The 19,638-nt window shown below is 44.7% G+C and overlaps 1 protein-coding gene across 2 annotated transcripts in view; it reads left to right on the top strand.

Annotated features, from left to right (window-relative positions):
* The window catches only part of TMEM132D (transmembrane protein 132D), a 399,506-nt gene that overhangs the window by 90,798 nt on the left and 289,070 nt on the right, over window positions 1–19,638 (top strand). Inside the window, exon 2 of one of the 2 annotated variants that reach the window (XM_044990405.1) lies at window positions 18,404–19,292. The exons of the other annotated variant lie outside the window; for it this stretch is intronic. Within the exon in view, the coding sequence (XP_044846340.1) occupies window positions 18,404–19,292 (889 nt within the window). The remainder of the gene's footprint in view (window positions 1–18,403; window positions 19,293–19,638) is intronic. 2 annotated transcript variants of the gene reach the window in all.

Genomic DNA, 19,638 nt, shown 5'->3' with positions numbered 1-19,638 from the left:
TTTTTGCATGCCCATCATATGTGTTCCCCTTTCATGTTCAGGCTGCCACCAGAATTTATGTGAAACATCACCAGATCCTTTTATCTGAATACTGTAATTATACATTGCCAACTTTTCCGATGGGGAACTTTCCTTTGTTATGTGATCCGTCTCTGATCATTTCTGTATTGCTCAGTGCTAGAAGGATGAGTGCATTCCACTGTGGCCCTTTTATTGAAATGATTTTTTTCTGTCTGTCAATGTGAATAATAAAGTGATGTCTGGAGTGTCTGTCTCTCTCCAAAGGAACAGTGATGAGTAATGCATCCTGTCGTCATTGATTTAAGTCGTAGAAAGTTCCTTGAAACTTCATTTATTGGACCAGCTTCTGTTGGTGAAAGAGAAAAGCTTTCACACTTGCACAGAGACCTGAATAAGACCTCTTTGTTAGCTCGAAAGCTTGTCTCTCTCACCAACAGAAGTTGGTCCAATAAAAGATATTACCTCACCCACGTTCTCCTTTGAAACTTCAGTAAGTCAGGGCTATTGAACTAAAATACTGTGGTGTCAGCCAACTGATGCCTGGGCATTGGAACTCTGTTGGCAAAGTGGCCTGTCTGGCTGATAGAATAAATAGGCTTGATTCTATTGTTATTTTTTTAATCCAAGGGCATAAATCCAGTGTAAACTCTTGACTTACTCTGGATTAATACAGCTATAATTGAGAGCAGAATCTGCATCCCTCGGTGTGTGTCAAGGCGAGCACTTAGAGAACCATCAAGTCAAATACAGTAGCTAGATTTTGAGAAGTACTAGATGAGTTGATGACCTTTAATACTACTTGTGGTTATATATCCTGAATTATGCATGCTATGATTCGATGCCCATGTCTATTGCAGACAAGGGCACATTAGAAATCCTTCGTTAGATACAGTTAACTAAATCTCATGCTTCCAGTCAGAAACTTGTCACCTGTGGGAGTCAGGGGAATTCTCTTATTTGCAGTGTAGTACAAATAGTAGGTATATGATGGAGTTTAGTTTTCTGGCCTTCTCTTGAAGCATTGGGTATTGGCCAATGCTGGTGACAGGATACTGCATTTTATGGGCCAATGGCTTTATCTGATGCTGTAAACCCTCTCTTCCTAGAAGTTCATTTTTTAATTAGGTAGTTCAGTAAACTCAAATAAAGCCTCCCCCTCTGCTCTTTATCAGTGGGGAGAGTCTAGAGCACAAAGCAGTTCTGGGCCAGTGTCTTAACATCATTTATGTCACGACTGTGATTGTTATCATGTCAGCCAAGCCCAGACTCAACAGTATATGCCCTGGGACAAGACATACTAGAGTATAAAAGTTCGGATTCTCGCTTACGCCCATCACCCAACTTTACTGTGGGTCCTGCACCATACTGCAGGCCAAGCTCAGTATTGAGCGTTGAGTCTGTATGAGGCAGTTCTCTAAGGTGGGCCAAGAAGGAGCAGCTCCCCTAGGACGTGCATTAATTTTATCTGAGCTGGTGGTCGCTCTTTGCAGATCCATCTCCTTCCTCCTCATTTAGTATACGCTATGCATCTATTTGGAGCCAGTTCTCCATGGTGTGCTGGGAATGCAGCAAGCTTCCCTCCCCACAATGCAGATGGTCTGTCTGAACCATCTCCCGTCTGTACAGCCCTATTACAGGCCTTGCTGGAGTGAATTTTGTCCCATCGATCCTCCTTGTTTCTCACTAGAAGGCTGTCTCCCTTCTAGTTCACGGAAACTTCTTTTCCAGCACCGCAAAGAGGCTGTTTGTAAATAAAACTGTAAGCTGGCCCTGTGTGCAAAAATCTCCAGGATTGCTAATGCAGAAGCCAAATGGGCTAAGAAATGGTTTGATGACCAGGATGTTGTAGGGCTGGCGTAGCTGACATGAGCAGGCCCAAGTTAAGACAAGACAAGACATGCCTGAACAAGTAATTGCCGAAACAATTAACTATTGTGAATCTGTTTATAGTAAATAAGGGAGTCGGAAACTAACTAGACTATTGTGGGTATGTTTATAATAAACAAAGTAGGCAGAAACACCCTGAACTATAAGATTGCCTTATTGGTCCGTATGCACTCTGGAAGGTGATTGGTCTGTACGAGTATAGATTTCAGTAGCTAGGAAAGATGTATATAAATGATGTGGTGTAGGACATGAATTGGAAATTGTGGCATCACCATGTACCTAAATCCTCTGTGTCTGGGATTGGCCAGTGAGGGCAAAGAGCTGTTACAGTAAAGTAACCTGAGTGACGAGCTGGACCTGGACTGAGTGTTTTGGATCCCACAGCGCTGGATGAAGTATTCTCCCAGATCTGGATGAGCAGAGTGGAAAGGTCTCAGAGGGAATCCCAGTGTTGCATTTGCATTTCTTCTTATAGCGCTTGATCCTGCAGGTTCTGAGCCCCTGGTGCCATTCCAGCAAAGCACTTAAGCATGTGCCTAACTGTAAGCACATGGGCACTTTCACTGAGTTCAACGCATGCCTAAGTACTTCGTTGGATCAGGAATCAGGATGTTCTGTGCCTTGCAGCATCGAGCACTTAGAAACTATTTTTTCCCCTGTCTATATAAACCTTTGTTTCTGCATTAACAGTACGAGGTATTTTTCATAGAAAGAACAGTTTATAGCTGCGTAGTCCTCTCTGTCAAGACTATAAGGCTGCAGACATACATTTGTACTGAGTTTAACCTACCTTCTTTATATAGCATTTATTTTCCCACTGTCTCTTATTACACGTTACACCCTCTAACAATATTCCAACTTCTTCATAACTCTCTTATGAGAAATGAGGATTCGCCTCACTACAAAGGAGCTTCTCCACATTTTCTCATCCCCTTGATGTGCAAGTAATTGTTCCCTCGCTCTGTAACAAGCTCCAGAAAGAGATGCAGAATTGGAAAACGAGTTGTAATGAACTTGGTGGAAGTGGGAGGCTGACAGGTTGGGAGCAGCCCTGCTATCAGAAAAGAATGATAATTTCCCTAGGATGAAACGGTTACGAGCAATCTTGTAAACCTAAGCAAGGTTAGCAGGCTGACATACTAATGAGGGAATGACTTTTTTTTTTATTTTAATTGGTTACTTTTGGCTTTGAAGCCATATTGTTTTCTGTTTCTCTTTCTTCCCTTTTCTTTTTACATCAGTGCAAAATAAATGCGTAGTTTTAGGGTTCCAGTGTTTGATTCCTCCTCCCCTTTTGACACCTACTGCTCTCTTCTGACCAGTGCTTCATGCACACTTGACTCCTTAAATTAATTGGATGGAGCTCCCTTCTTAACAGTGATTATTGATGGGGACACAGGGTGCACTGGCATTGTAGAAATGGTTGCCCTGTGCCGTTACAGCAGTATGAGCAGAAATGGGGGACTCCCTCTGTCATAAAAGGTCACTCGTTGGCTTTTAATTTCTATATTGGTCTGACAGATACACGTAAGCAATCCTACGTCGTTGCCTCTTCTCTTCCCAGCAAGGAAGGTGCAGGGTGACAGGAAATCAATGCTCTGATGTGAACTGTGATAATAAAAGGCTACCTCTCATCTCAGCCTTGCATGTTATGTGGCAGTGCGAAGGGTAACGTGATCTTCGCACGTTTTCATATGTAATGTTCTCTCTGGAAGGGGATCGTTTTTTGGCATTCCGGAAGGGTAGCTGTAATAAATGGGTCATGCACAAGATAGAAGTAAGCGTCCCTATTGCACTGCTCCTTTGAGGTGTGGAGAGGATGCTCAGTGCTGTGTAGAATCAGGCCTTGTGCTACAGAGGCAGTGGGCAGTCGAGTTACATCAAAGATGAATACACTGCGCAATGTGGCCTAAGCAGACCAAAGAAAATGGGAAATAATCCCCCACTTCAGGTTTCAGCAGGAGATTTATTGTGGAAAAGGCTTCTTGGAAGGCGTGTGTTGAAAGCAGAGAGAGCTGAGAGAAAAAGGACTCCTGGGACTGGAGAGATCTGGGTTCAGGTCCCAGCTTTCTTGCAGACTAGCTGTGTTGCCTTGGGCAAATCACTTCCCTTCTCCGGTCTCAATCTGCAAACCAGGAATAATAACCCTTTCTTCCACCTGTCTTGTCTATTTAGCCTGTTGAGAGACAAGGTGGGGGAGGTAATATCTTTTATTGGACCAACTTCTGTTGGTGAAAGAAGAGCTCAGTGGAGCTTGAAAGCTTGTTTCTTTCACCGGTAGGAGCTGGCTCAATAACAAATATTGCCTCACCCATCTTGTGTGTCTCATATCCTGGTTCCAGCTCAGCTACAACAACGTGGCAAATAATATTAAACTGTGGGTTCCTGGAGGCAAGGACTGTCTCTTACTATGTGTATGTACAGCTCCTAACACAATTGGGTCTGGTCTCAGTTGGGACCTCTGGGTGCTGCTGTATGACAGATAATAATGTGTATCTTTACATTCCCAGAGCTCATGATGCAGTGAAATACTAACACAGGAACAAAGCCAGCGGTGCTGAATGGCTTCCAAGGATGCGCCTGGACATACCCATAATGTATCATAACCCAGCAGAAATGTAATCTTGTAGTTTTAGGTGAGCTTTCCTGGCAGAGAATAACTCCCGGATACAATTTACAATGCTGACACCTCCTCTGGGGTAGAGACATGTATGTTCCTGTGTGTGGTGCTGAGTGATTAAAATGGTTTCTTTGACTCAGGTCAGTGAACAGATTAGCCAGGCCATTGGGTGAGTGCTGCTTCAAAGGCCAGGGTGTAGTACTTTTATCTGCACTAAGATCCTGTCTGAGTTTGCAGGTCTTTGATTACACAGTACAGTTTGTTTCTTCTTGTGGATTTCATTCATTGACCTCCGATGCTATCTGAGCACTTAGTCTGTTCTGTGTCCTGTCTCACATCGAGCGATGCTGTAAATACCGGCTCCTTTTCCTCCCCGCGCTGCTCCTTCTTGATGAGGATATGGCAGCTCACATCTGGCCACTTGCCTTTGAGTGCCACCATAAAAAGCAGCCAGTGTACAGCCTGCATGCGTTTAAAAACATTTAACTGCCACATAGGCTTCTCTGCTTTCCTTTCTGTCTGAGATCAAAACCTCTCTTCAGCCTGTCACTGTGTAATAAAGTTGTTCTCAGTGGAGCATAACACTTAATGAAAAGCTTAAAAATACAATACTCATTGTTTTAAGCAAAGGTTGCTACAGAACAGACAGAACAGGTAATTGAGTAAGTCAACATCAGTGCTCCAGCCTTGTCTGCTTCTGCCTAATGTCTGCAATAATGAATACTTAAATCAGAGCAGGGAACTTGTCAAGCACCCATCTGGTTCTTCTGAGCAGAAAAGATCAGGAGCTTGAAAGACAAAAGGCTCTGCCCAAAGGTTTGTGACAGATCAGAGTAATACAATTACATACCACTGTCCACATTCAATGACATCCAGTGGCCGAATAGATAATTCATCCTTAGGGTTCCAGAAGTTCAGAACCGCACGCAGACTGACAGAATGGCACAAAGTCCTGCCTCTAAGTCCTCAATGAAGAGGCAGTAAGTCCATCTGGAGTGAGGGCACTATGGCACAAGCCACCCTCAGCTCCTGCTCCTCTGGGGGTACAGGAGCCAGCTGGTGGAGCCACCAAAGTGAGGACAGGCCTGTGAAGGTTCAAAGCCAGACTGACTAAGAGATGGACTGATTCGGATCCCAGCAGAACCCGTGTGGGAGCATGACAGCAGTACTACCCATGCCTTCCTCTGGGCATGAAACCTTCTCCTCCTGTACTGCTGCCCCTGGCCTGGGGAGTGCATCTTGCTGGGGGCAAAGCACACAGAAATTATGTTGTTTGTCTGAACTGTCCTGAGTTTGCAAACTAGGTTTGAAATCTTGCAAGAAGAGGTTTCCTTGTGAGACTCACTTCCAGCCCTAACGATGAAATATGATGAAAAAGACAGCCTTCTCCAGGAGACGTTGGAACTTCTGTTTCCATTGCCAGACAGAACATTGCCAGAAGTTGAGACAGAATTGAAGAGAGCTCAACTGGAACTGCACAAGCAAGCTAGAACCTCGATTCAGTCTGATTCCACAGAACCCCCTTAGAGCTCCTGAGCACAGACAAATACCAAATTCCAGATGTTACTCTCAGTTCATGGCAACTGCACTTGTATTCCCCATCGGTGGGACAGCAGGTCACCCACTTTTAGGCTCCTGGCTACCAGCCATCATCTCTCTTGGGCAGTAACTCTTGTCTCTCTCCCTCTTAAGTGTTTTTTGCCATGCTGCACAATTCACTGCCTACACTGTGTTATTCCCCATCAAGTTAGACTACCTAACCAGGCCAGGATCTGTGCTTTGCTTTCTCCTAAGAGGCCACAAGCAGTTGTAATGACCTGGAGTTATCCGTTACCACACAGCCCTTTCTAAGCAAGCACATTTATTCTTAAGGTGAAAGCATTACAGAGAAAACATTAAAAAGAACCTACACGCATGGTAAAAAGCTGACCAGAGATCAACCCCAAATCCAACAATCTCTCTGTCAGGTGATCAGACCCCCCTTCTGGCCCCACACAGGAGTTTTTCCTGTAGTTACAAGTTCATAACAATTTTTCCATTCATCAACCTTCTCCCACCGGTATTTCCTAGGAAACCCACCTAACTTTGTTTGTCCCCAAACTTCCTTCTTGTCTGGCACATGGTTTAAAATAGCCCTTTGATGCTCATAACACTTTCCAAGGTTTGTATTGGCCTTGTCTCCCCCCCAAAGAAGTTACATCAAATCCCACAATAATACATAAAGTTTGCATTCAATAGCATGGACTTCAAAGATATTTAAACTTCATTCAATAACGTTTTCCAAGGATATTGCAAGAAATTGCCCTATCTGTCACAGTTACATTATCAGCACAAACTCACGGAGGGCCCGGCAGTACTCCCATCTTCCTGCTGCACAAATAGATTTAAAATGGTGCTCCCTACACAACCCAAAGTAATGACAACTGATTTGTAAAGATTCACATTATGCAACCAGTTTAAAGAGTATTGTTGTTGTTTGTTATTAATATAAAACAACTGTAAGGAAAGGAATGCCCCCAGGGTGTGACAGTCCAGGGACTAAATCAGAGATCTGGTAGATTTCTTCTCTTTTTCTGAAGCGATCAATAATTTTGCAGTAAAACCAAGCTATGAACAGCTGTTTTGCAGTTGTCCAAGAGCTACTATTTCACAGTATGAAAGGAATCAAGCTCTCAGTGTCTTGGCCAGACTCCCAGCATGCACTTGGCTTGTGTAAAACCTAAGAAGGGTTATCTGGGGGTAGTGGAGAGGGGGAAAAATAGATGCAAGCAAAAGACTCTGGCAGGCTACGTGTGTGAGAGCTCATTTTGCTTCCTCTTTACCTTAGCATCTCCCAGGCTAGTGACTTCAGTGTTTGGTGACATCCCTTCCAGATTCGTGACCCAGAGTTTGCAACAATGTATGATGAGACCTTCCTATCCCCAGGATGCTACAAGCATCAGCAAAAGGAATGTAAGGTCGAGCGGAAAAAAGATGTGCTCTCACAGACGTAGCCTGCCAGAGTCTTTTGCATGTGCCTCTATTTTAAAAAAAAAATTCCTTCGCTGCTTATGGGGCCAAGAAAATTGATCCTACAGTTTGACAAAGCTACTCAGTTCAACACCACAGGAACTCAGCTGCCTTATTGACCTGATATGCATCATTTGGAGAGGTATGGATTTCAGTATTGCACATTGGAATCTTGAAGTTAGTCTCTCCTATGGCAATGAAAAGATCATTTAACTTTGGAGCTACTGAATTCAAAAGAGTTCATATATAATCAGCTGAGATGCCCAAAGTAAATACTAAAATAACAAGTATCAGGGGGTAGCCGTGTTAGTCTGTATATGCAGAAACAACAAGGAGTCCAGTCTGAAGAAGTGGGTTTTTACCCATGAAAGCTTATGACCAAATAAATCTGTTAGTCTTTAAGGTGCCCCAGACTCCCTGTTGTTACTAAGATAACAGGTGCTTTAGACAATATATGTTTTGTAGCCAAACTGAGCTTCTCAGACCAGGTTCACAGAAAGATTTGCTGAGATTTTTTAGCTATGGAAGCAAAACTGGGCCCAGTTCTGAAAAATTCAGTGGTGATTTTATGGCTTTACATGCAAAATATATAGTTTCACATGGTTGCAATACAAAAAAACAGGTGAAATTGTTTTAAGCAAGACTTGCATTAAGATTTGGGGTGGGTTTTTTTTTTTGTTGTCCCCAGACATGAAATTTGAACTCCTGCAGATCAAATCAAAGACAATGTTTGCTTCAGTCACTGTCTGGTTGAGTTCAGCACAGCTGCATGCAAATGATCAGTTAATAGTGAGGATATGGAAGTTGAGTTGCATTTGTCCTGATGTTGTTATGCCTTTAAATTGCACATCCGTCACCCGTCACCACTGACTTGATTCAGCACTGAACAAGGAGAAACACCGAGTTCAACTCGATGATGATTCTCTAGATTATTCAGGTGGCTTCACTCCTCCGGATTGGTTCATACCAGCCTGGGCTGACTGCCCTGTTCCTGGTGGACGAAACAAGTGAAATGATTAAGGATTGTTTTCAGAGCACAGTTGCATGCAGCCCCATGCATTCTCATGCAAATGGGAGGTTGACTCTCATTTCTGATCTCCCTTGCCGTACACGGTGCTTAGGGATTCCTCTGTGAGCTTTAAAAAATCCCACTTTACCCTGGGCCTTAATTTTCTGTGACACTCCATATGACTCACACAACCCTGGTTTCTGCAACAAGCTCCTTTGCGGAAACCTGCCTAGTTTGTATGAGAACAATCAAGTTGGTGGCTCAGGTTCTCTTTGTTTTAATTTGCCATACTTTAGAATCCTTATTAAATTCTCATGGTCAAACCCAGATGGCGGTACAGAGCTCAAGCTAGGTGTTGGAGATAGTTGTTGTTTGTGCTGATTAGAAGTCTCCTCAGATAAAGTGTAGAACGGTTTGAATTTTTGGCCTTTGGCTGTTTGCAAAGCTGCTGTCAGCTTCTAGCGCAAGCTGATTTGTATTCAGTACACATCCCTGGCTCGCTGGTAGGGAGAAGCAGCGAGTGGACCAGTCTGCTGCTGCCCAACAACCTTGAAACCAGTGGACCCAGCTGCATCGGGGGTTTTAAATACAGTCTGTCCCCTTCCCCTCTTCCGTTGCTGTTGCTCTTCTAGCCAAAATAACCTCTGATTTACAGCCTCTGAAAAAGCATTGTCCTATGGAAAGGGAGGGGAGAGTGATTTTTAATCCCTCAGCTAATTAGACATTAAACTAAACAATTTAAAAAAATTATGAGGTGAGCCACTCTGCTAGCTTTAATATAAAATAACTTAATGAAGTTCCACATTCTGCCTGCGGAGGGGAGGGGAGGAGAGTTGTGATCGGAATGCGAGAGGAATAAAAATTGAACACTCTGAGCATTCACTCACGTGCTCGCTCCAAGTTGCATCCTCAGTGCTTGGCTGTGTTGAATGGTTCTTCGTCAGGCTGTTAGGAGGAGCGCAAAACGAGCACGCGGTGTATAAATGGGGCCGTAGCTGGAGGAATGGTCTGATGGGCTGGGGGTCCACGGAGCAGAGCTGCAGAACAGATTTCTCATAAGGGCAGGGCAGCGGTGAAACCTTCCCCTTAGCTTTCAGGCGTAGGAACTAGTTTGGCTGCAAAGCCAGGTAAAATTGTCTGAGATCATATTGCGGATTACCTGGCAAAGGGTCTGTAATAGCTTCGCTTGTTCACTCAGTGAGTGCAGACAGACTGATGAAGATTGAAAGACATGAAGACAGGGGTGGGGAGTGTCTATGCTGCCACTTGAAGGGAAAGTGCAATTTACTCTATATAAAAGACTTGGGTGTCTCTTCATTTCATTACCAGCAAGTAAAGGTCTCCCCCCACCTCCTGTAGCACTGCTGCTGTTTACAGGCTGGTATGTGATGGTGGTGTGCCTGTGAAGTGTCATAGCTTGTCAGGCAAAACTTATCTCTGTGTGTGTGTGTTTGTTTTTAAATAGGGCTTTGATTTCATTCTTCGATGGGGGGCAGTAGTGGGGGAGAGGGATTCTAGAATGTAAATATTACCCCTGCTCTCCTTTCCCACAACCCCCTGTTCCCTGCCCCGTTTCCTCTTCATTTGAGGCTCCTTCCCCCCCTAGTTCACACCTCCCAGCTGATCATTCGCCCACCCTCGGCTCCCAGTTATTCTGCTCACCCAGCAGTTTCCCCTCTCCCTGGGGAGGGCTCTTTGCTTTTGTAGTTTTTGCATGAATTAGCCAGTCAGATATTGCGGATCCTCGAGCTTAAATCCACCTGCTAAAGCTACAAACTGCCCTTGTCCTCACTACGATTTAATCTCATGTTAGCTCATTTGAGTTCAGAACAAACCCTTTTTTTCCTAGTGAAGACTCTGCAAAGGCTGAGAGCTCCCTGTCTCCCCTCCCCACATTCCCCTCTGTGCTGAGAGGGGCTCTTGAGGGCCCCCTCCTCCTGTCCTCATGCATTGGCAGTGCTGTGAGAGGTGTAGTCCCAAGCCCTGCCGGCCCCCCATACGACATTGGCTGAGCGGAGAGCGAGCCCGGCTCCTTGCAGCAATGCTTCTCCTGCCTAGGTGTGCACGGGCAGGGCTGGAAAGTGCATGATCCCAGCTGCTGGGCACAGATCATAAAATACCATTAAAGATAACAGAAATGATTAATGATGATGAAACAAGAACCTAGGCTGGTGACCTGTTTTCTGAAAACGGAAGTGCTGCTCAGCAATTGAACGCCAGAGAGTATCTGGAGACATTCAGAGCAGGGTTGAGGCAGGCTCCATAATGTATCAGGCAAATGCTTTTTGTTAATTATAACATTGGATTAATATGAAACATACCAACATCTTCTCTACACAATTTCTTCTAATAAAGAATAAAACCTGCTTTAAAACTACAGTGATAGTTGCCAGCTTCTCCCAGGCTGATTATTTCTGCTGATTAGCACTTTCTCTGTCACAAACCATGTCAACAGCCTTCACTTCCCTGCTGGGAAGTCACTGTAAAACTGGCAACCAGGCTCATTAAGACAGACACCAGCACTGTGCACAGCACTGGAATTATGAAAAAGCCATGGTGGGGTCTCTGGAACATGTTTTAATGATTCCGTTTTGGGTAGGTGTGTACATCAGAGACAGGCCTGAATCAAGGCCCTGTCGCCAAACACTCCTGGACTAGAGTGTTCAGACTCTGGATCTAAATATTGCATCTGTCTAGTCACTCAGTGTGAATATCACTTTTATTTAGATGGCATCACCACAATTTCCTGTCAGAATAGAACTGTGCACTGACCTGTGCAAAATTCACTTGAGGCTGATGGAGAGAGTGTGTGTGTGAGAGAGAGAGAGAGATACAGGGAGGTATAGTTTCCTTCCATACATTGACCCACGTGCACTCAGGACTGAACAATCCTAGTGCAGGATGAGGGACTGTTGAGTTCTAATGCCAGCTCTGATAGTGCTTCTCTCTGTGACTATATGCAAATCACTTAACATCTCTGCTTCAGTTTCCTCATCAGTAAAATAGAGATCATGTTACCTACTTGACAGGGATGTGGGGAGATTGGCCAACTAATATTTTGTTAATTACTTTCAATATATGCAGGAAATATTCTCTCTCATAAAATATATTCACTCCTGAATTAGTGAGGATAAAGTGGTATCTATTACCACCCGTTATGTTTATTCTGTGTAAACATAATAATAATGTACTAGACTCTTCGCCTCATTTTTTATTGTGTAACAGCCCATAATGTGGTCATCTAGAATGGTGCATCATTGCTAGAAAATCAGGTACTAAATTACCTCATATGCATGTACAGGATTCTCTCGCTAATTACGGTTTGTTTGTATTACAGTAGGCCCTAGAGGCTTCAGCTGAGATCAAGGCTTGGTGCTGCACAAACACATAATAAGATACAACCCTTTTCTGAAGTGCCTGCAATCTAAACAGACAAGACAGACAAAAGTATTATCCCCATTTTACAGATAGGGAGCAGTGACACAGAGAGGTTAAATAACTTAGCCAAGGAATCTATGGCAGCACCAGGAATTGAACTCTCAGACCTCCTGAGTCCCAGCCCAGTGCCTTAATCACAAGACCCTCTCTTTATGATTCTCTCATAACATGTGATGTGACATCAGACAGTCATGACCGCAGTAGCCTCCCTGGCCTTTGCGATCCTCCTGTCACCCACCAGCAGGTCAGTGGCCAGTGGATCCACATGGCGTCACACCCACTGGCCCTGTTGCTAACAGCTATTGCACTGAGGGCACCCCTGCAGGGGTGGGTCCTGTGGCATCTAGACTGGAAATGCTCATCAGCCATAACCATAATTTCACTGCCATGATACAACCACCATATCGATTTTTTTTTCTTAATAAAATGCAAAATGCTCCCACTGCATTTGTGTCATGTTTATTTTTCATGTTGGGAGGCATTTTCCAAGTTGCAGCTGTTGGACATTTCTGACGTGGAATCTGTGTTCTTAGGTACTAATAACTCCTTCCTCGGGGGCTTCAGGATAATGAGCCTATTTTAGCCTTTTGCAGTGAATTGCTGAACGTAATTGGTATTTTGGTGGCTCAGAGTAACTAACATCAGTTCAGGTCAACTCAATACTTGTCCAGACAATAAATATTTAGGTCAGATGGCAAGCCAAGTGAAGAGTAATAAAGCATTTGTGGAATAAAGCTTTGGAAATTGGTTCTCTTTAAATGACATCCATGTTGACCCCTTGTTGCTCTTGTGAATAAGTATAAGGATCTGAGGTTGCCTCAGAAGAATATGCAATTTATGGCTCAATTAGGGTGTGCGTCCTTGAGTACGAAGGTCAGATGTTCAAACAGGAAAAGTTGGACGGTATTTGCGACTCGTATTATTGTTTAACAGTGTGTGTCTTTGCTCTTCAGGACTGACAGTTCCTAGAAAGGATGGAGAGCTTATTCCTTAATATGATAGCCTGCCTCAGGTAATTGCTCGACAGCACAGTTAAGATAGATATCTGGCAGTAAGGGAAGCTCAGTGTCATTGAAAATGTTCTTTTCGTGCCCAGTGGCACACAGCATACATTGTTCAGTGGCACTAATGTAGTTCTTGGCTCAGGTAGGGTTAAGCAACAGCAAGTAAATACCATAGGTCCTGATTGTCATTTACGCTAAGGCCCCCTTATACCGCTCCGGCAATGTAAAAAGGGCTTTAAAATGAGTGTAAATGCTATTTACAGTCACTGTAAGGCCCCTTTTCATTGCCAGAGAGATACAAGGGAGTTTTAATGTAAATGATGATAAGGCTCAATCATCAAATAATAGAACTATAGGGCTGAAAGAGACCTCAGGAAGTCATCAAATCCACCCCTGTGCACTTAGGCAGGACCCAGTAAACCTAGAGCCTCCCCGACAGGTGTTTGTCCAACCTGTTCTTAAAAACGTCCAGTGATGGGGATTCCACAGCCTCCCCTGGAAGCTTAGTCCAGAACTTAACTACCCTTGGAGTTGGAATTTTTTCCTACTCTCTAACCTAAATCCTCCTTGCTGCAGATTAAGCCCATTATTTCTTGTCCTAACTTAAGTGGAGCGGAGAACAACTGATCACATTCCTCTTTAGAACAGCCCGTAACACATTTAAAGACTGTTATCGGGTTACCCCACCCCCACCCGGCAGTCTTCTTTTCTCAGACTAAACATGTCCTGTTTTTTAACCTTTCTTTATAGGCCAGGTTTTCTAATCTTTCATCATTTTTGTTGCTCTCCTCTGGACTCTCTGATTTGTCCACAGCTTTCCTAAAGTTTGGTGTCCAGAACTGGGCGCAGTACTCCAGCTGAGGCCTCTCCACTACCGAATAGAGCAGTACAATTATCTCCCGTGTCTAACATACAGGGCTCCTATTAATACACCCCAGAATGATATTAGCCTTGTCACAACTTCATCACATTGTTGACTTATAACCATCTAGCCAGTTATTCTGCATTTTGAAGTTGTATATTTGATTTTTCCTTCCTAACTTAAATACTTTGCACATATCTTTATTGAATTTCATTTTGTTGAATTCAGACAAATACTCCAATTTTCCAAAGTCATCTTGAATTCCAACCCTATCTTCCAAAATGCTTGCAACCCCTCCCAGCTGTCATCTGCATGTTTCGTAAGCAGGGGCGGCTCCAGGCCCCAGTACGCCAAGCGCGTGCTTGGGGCGGCAAGCCGCGGGGGGTGCTCTGCTGGTCACCGCGATGGCGGCAGGCAGGCTGCCTTTGGCGGCTTGCCTGTGGAGGGTCCGCAGGTCCCATGACTTCGGTGGACCTCCCGCAGGCACTGCGGGACCAGCGGACCCTCCGCAGGCAAGCCACCGAAGGCAGCCTGCCTGCCGTGCTTGGGGGCGGCAAAATCCCTAGAGCCGCCCCTGTTTGTAAGCATACTCTCTATTCCATTATCTAAGTCATTCATGAAAAAATGGAATAGTACTGGACACAGGACTGACTCCTGCAGGTCCCTGCTAGATACACTGTCATATTGTGGGGATATATCTCTAGGGGTGATATTCACCTCTGTGCAGAAAGCCACACCAAAGCTTACTAACCGCTTAAGAACCGCATAATCCTAACAAGAGAGATTTAAGTGGGACATAAGTGGTGCTTAGGCATGGTGTTAGGGGGTGAATTTCACTCTAGGGTTAAAGATCACATGTTTTGTGTAGCGATTCTTCATTATGGATGTAGCATGAATTATTCTTCTCTCACATAGAGTGGTTTGACAATGGTTCGAACTCCATTAGGCCAGATAGTAATATCACTTGCACCAGTGTAAATCTGGAAGCGGCACCATTAAAGTCAGTGGAGTTCCATCAGTGTGAGAGAGATCAGAATCAGGCCTATTGACTTCAGGGAGGTTACTCTAGATTTACACTGGTGTAAGTGAGAAGAGAATCAGAATCAGAGAGCAATGCTGCCAACTCTTGTGATTTTTATCACAAGTCTTGTGCTATTTGGTGGTGGTTTTCTTAAATTCCCAGCTCCTGAAGTCATGTGATTACACAAGAATCTCAACTTCCTCTGTTGAAAAAAAAATAAGTTTCAAGCCCTCAAGGTTATAGAGAAAAACTTTAAAATGTGAACCATTAAAACCTGAAGGCAAATAAAAAAAACTCTAGATTTATTTATTTTTTAAAATTTCATGATTTTCAGGTGATACCCGACATGAGAATTTTGAGTTCTTGCAGAGTCAAATACATAGCAACCCTCATGCTTTATACAAAAGACTCTGGTGCTCACCACTGATCACTGGGAGCCCCTATAAATGCTTCTTTAACTAGTATGACAGCTACAGCACCGATAGGCATCTGCGCTGACTGCAGAGTCATTGTTCAAGGTCGTTCATGGAAGTTGATTCTAGACATGGAAGTTGAAACTAGACAAAATCAGACTAGAAATAAAAGGTGTACATTTTAACAGTCAGGGTAATTAATCATTGGAACAACTTACCATGGGTTGTGGTGTATTCTCCATCGCTGGCAATTTTGAAGCAAGAATGAATTTCCCCCTCCCCGCCCAAAGATATGCTCTAGTTCAAACAGGAATTAATTCAGGGAAGTGCTATGACCTGTTGTATGCAGAAGGTCAGAATAGATGACCACAGTGGCCTCTTCTGACTTTTTAAACTATGACACCCCAAGTATTGGGGACTGCAGCACTGCTGTGTCCCTGTATAAAAACAAATGTCTGTGGTACTCTATACTAATGATCCAAACCACGACCGAGTACAGTAGTATAGTTACATTTTATGGGGGCCAGGGCTGTAGAACTTTGAAATCAGGGTCGCTAGCCTAGCAGAGTTCTGGGTACTTCTTTCAATGCGCAGTTGAAATGGTAGCCTGCCAGGTCTTCCAACCCCTCAGGGCATCAGTGAGGAGATGTTTGGAGAGGCAATTCAGCATTCCAACTTCTTTCCTTGTCAAAATAGGCCTGTGATCTGCAGGGGCTTTCTGGTGACTCTAAGCCACAATGCTGTTTACACGGGTTGTATCAGCGTGCTGATCTTTTCTCAACCTTTTAGTGTTTAATTATGCAAGCCTTTAACACAAACATAAACAGCACAAAGGGATGTCATAAAGCCTGCTGGCAGCAGAGTACACAAGAATGTAACCGCACCATTACTAAAAAGACTTTTATCCCCACCGTGCACTCTGGGGGCTTTTGCCAGTTAAGTTTTTCAGATTCCTGTGAATGTAGGTTGTTTTCCCCCTCATGGCATCATTCAGGGGAATAGTTCTAGGGCGCTCACTCTTTTTAGCCATTATAACGGCTGACATTTGAGTACTTTGACCCCAAACTCTGTAGAGGAGGAAGGACTGGCCGAGTGCTTAGGGTGCTAACCTGGGCCTCTGAAGATCCAGCTTTAGTTCCCTGCTTTGTCACAGGTTGCCTGTGACACCTTGGGCGTGTCATTTAGTGTCTCTGCTCCCTGCCTGTAAAATGAATATAATTGCACTCCCCTGCCTCCCCGGGGTGTTATGAGGGTTAAATTCACTAAAGGGTTACACACTTTGTTGCATCCATAGGCTGAGCACATTGCATACACCAGGAGCCCTTGCACTTCTCCATTCCCTGGGTGTCACCCTCCAATCCCCATCTATTTCAGGGAGTCTCTGTAAACCCCTCCAGCATGTGACCATGTGCCAGGGGTTGTGTGTGTCTGCTTCCATTTGTACCATTGGCCTCCATTTGCCCTACTCATGGCAAGGGCTCTGTGTGCCCCCTCCTCCCCCCCGTCCATATCCTTAGGAATGAGAGGGTATTTGAGTCTCCAGGTTCATTCATTTCTGATACTCTCTGCTAGGACGGCCAAGGAGGATGCCAGTAGTGGAGGTCTCTGTGATATGGATAGTTGTCCATTAGGACCTGGATAAAGAATCCATCTCAGGGTGTGTATACAGAGAGCTTCCCAACACGGATCGATGGACAGGGGCTAGAGCAGTGTTTCTCAAACTGGGGTCGCCGCTTGTTCCGGGAAAGCCCCTGGCAGGCTGGGCTGGTTTGTTTACCTGCCCTGTCCGCAGGTCTGGCCGATCGCGGCTCCCACTGGCCGCAATGGGGGCTGCTGGAAGCGACGGTCAGTACGTCCCTCGGCTCGCGTTGTTTTCAGCAGCCCCCATTGGCCTTGGGCAGCGAACCGCGATGAGTGGGAGCTGTTATCGGCCGGACCTGCGGACGGGGCAGGTAAACAAACCAGCCTGGCCTGCCAGGGGCTTTCCCTACACAAGCGGTGACCCCAGTTTGAGAAACACTGGGCTAGTGCTCTACAATTAGCCCTTTAGACAGTGCTTTGAAATTGCTCTTCTAGTTGGATCTTGGGCTCTGAAGCCCAGCCCCCTCTTTAAGCTTCAGAGCATGAGCTCCAGCCCAAGCTGCAACTTCAAAGCACTGTCTGTAGAGCCTGCTAGCCCAAGTCTGTCAACCTGGGCTGGGAGTCTTGCTCCAAAATGCTACATTAACATACCCTTATAGGCCATAAAACAACAGTCACCTGGTCACTACCAGCCTGGGATGGATTCATGTCAGCTTCCTAGAGGCTAAAGTTTCTGTAGCCATTATCAAAACTAGCACCTTGGCTTAATGATGCCTGAGGGACGGTCCCTTTAGAATCGTCATAAGGCACTTTGTAGTGAGAGTGCTTGTAATAACTCCCACTGGCTCCTAGATGAGCAGAGTTAAGCTAGTGCAAAACGCTTTGGGAATTCCCATCCTTAGATTCTGCAGCAATGGGCACTAGAGGCAAAACACTAATCCGTCAGGCATAAATAAAGGGCTTCAGTCCCAGAGGTGCCAGGTTGGACTAAATTCAAACAAATATTTCAAAATAAGTACATGTATGTAACAAGTAGGAGAGACAGTGTGATCCAGTAGACAGGACTGGATGGGTCTCCCTGGCCTATTCCCACCTCTGCCTCTAGCATGCTGTTTGACCTTTGGAAAATCTCTTCACCTCTCTGGTTTTGCTTCCCCTTTGTGTGCCTTGACTATTTAGTCTGTAACCTCTTGTAGGGACTGTCTCTTACCATGTGTATGTACTATGTCTTGCATAACAGGGTCTAGTCTTGGCTGGGATATCTAAGCATCGCTATTGTACTACTCCCACTAACTCTTTATCCAACAATTTGGGGAATAATTGTAACATATTTCTATGTGCCTGATATAATTGAGAACACTGAAACAAAAATGAAAGCAGGTCACTTACTTTCTGTCTGCCTTTCCAAATACTCCAGGTTCCCACAAGAGTCATGTTGTGACATGGGCTCAGATTGCATCAGATCGCATCCTGATGCTGAATGTTTCCAAATTTTCTTTAGCATTTTGAACTTCTAAACTCTCCTTTCCTTTCAACAGTAACCGAGAGTCGAGGCATCCTGGAGAGTATACAGAGATTTTCTTTGCTGCCAACTTATCTGCCTGTGAGCTATCATATCCACAATGCGGACGTTTCCTTCTTTCTTAAGGAAGCCAACCAGGATATCATGAGGAACTCTAGTTTGCAATCCCGGGTGGAGTCCTTCCTAATCTATAAATCCAAGAGGCCACCTGTATTAAATGCCAGCTATGGACCCTTTTCCGTTGAACAAATAGTACCGCAGGACCTAATGTTGTCTTCAAATCCATTTGGATCCACCAACAAGTTTTCCTTTAATTGGAAACTCAAAGCCTATATCATGAGTGACAAAATTTACCTGAGCAAGCCCAAAGTCCAGATCCTGTTCTACATTGTGGGCAGGGACTGGGATGACTACAGTACCACGGAGAGGCTGCCTTGCCTGCGGGTGTTTGCCTTCCGCGAGACGAGGGAAGTCCGAGGCAGTTGCAGGCTGAAGGGGGATCTGGGATTGTGTGTGGCCGAGCTGGAACTCCTGCCGAGCTGGTTTAACCCCCCCACGGTGGTGGCTGGCCGCAAGAAAGCGATGGATCAGTCTGAAGGGAGCCCTGTGGAACTTTACTACACCATCCAGCCGGGGGATGAGACCGGGGAGTGCACTAAAGAGGATGTAAGGAAAAGTAATGGGATCAGACTGGGAGGCAACGATATTGATGAATCAGTACCTCCTTTGCAGAGAATTGGAAGTGTTTTTCTTTACCAGACATATGGTGGCCCTTCCTTAAGTGAAATGAGGTTGGATAACAACATCGCCATCCAATATATACCAAAGACTGTCAAACAAGGTGATATTTTGACTTTTCTTGTGTCTATTAATAAAAATTCAACGGAGGACCAGTTCACACTGAGGTAAGTTCTTTCTAAATTCCTCTGTTAAACTGAAAATCAGATGGCAGGGGTTTTTGTTGTTGCTGCTGTTGGCTTTTATTGTACTGGAAGTATCTTTCGCAAGGGTAATTGATGGTAGCTTTCCAACAATTGCTGCTTTATAGATGAGATTTAAGCAGTGTTGCTCATTTGATTCAATCTAGCAAATGTTGCCTTCTTCCTTTTCTATTATCCCGTCAAATATAGAGTGACCTGGCTGAGGAACAGTCTGTGAACAAGAGGCCAGCTGCCTTTGAGAAACTTCTGAGTAGTGCAAATGGGACATTTGAGAGCCATTTACTTGGCAGTAGGAGAAACTGCAAATTTC

Source organism: Mauremys mutica, chromosome 16 (assembly GCF_020497125.1).
Source record: "Mauremys mutica isolate MM-2020 ecotype Southern chromosome 16, ASM2049712v1, whole genome shotgun sequence".
NCBI classification, from domain to species: domain Eukaryota; kingdom Metazoa; phylum Chordata; order Testudines; family Geoemydidae; genus Mauremys; species Mauremys mutica.
This window is presented reverse-complemented; position numbering and strand designations above follow the sequence as displayed.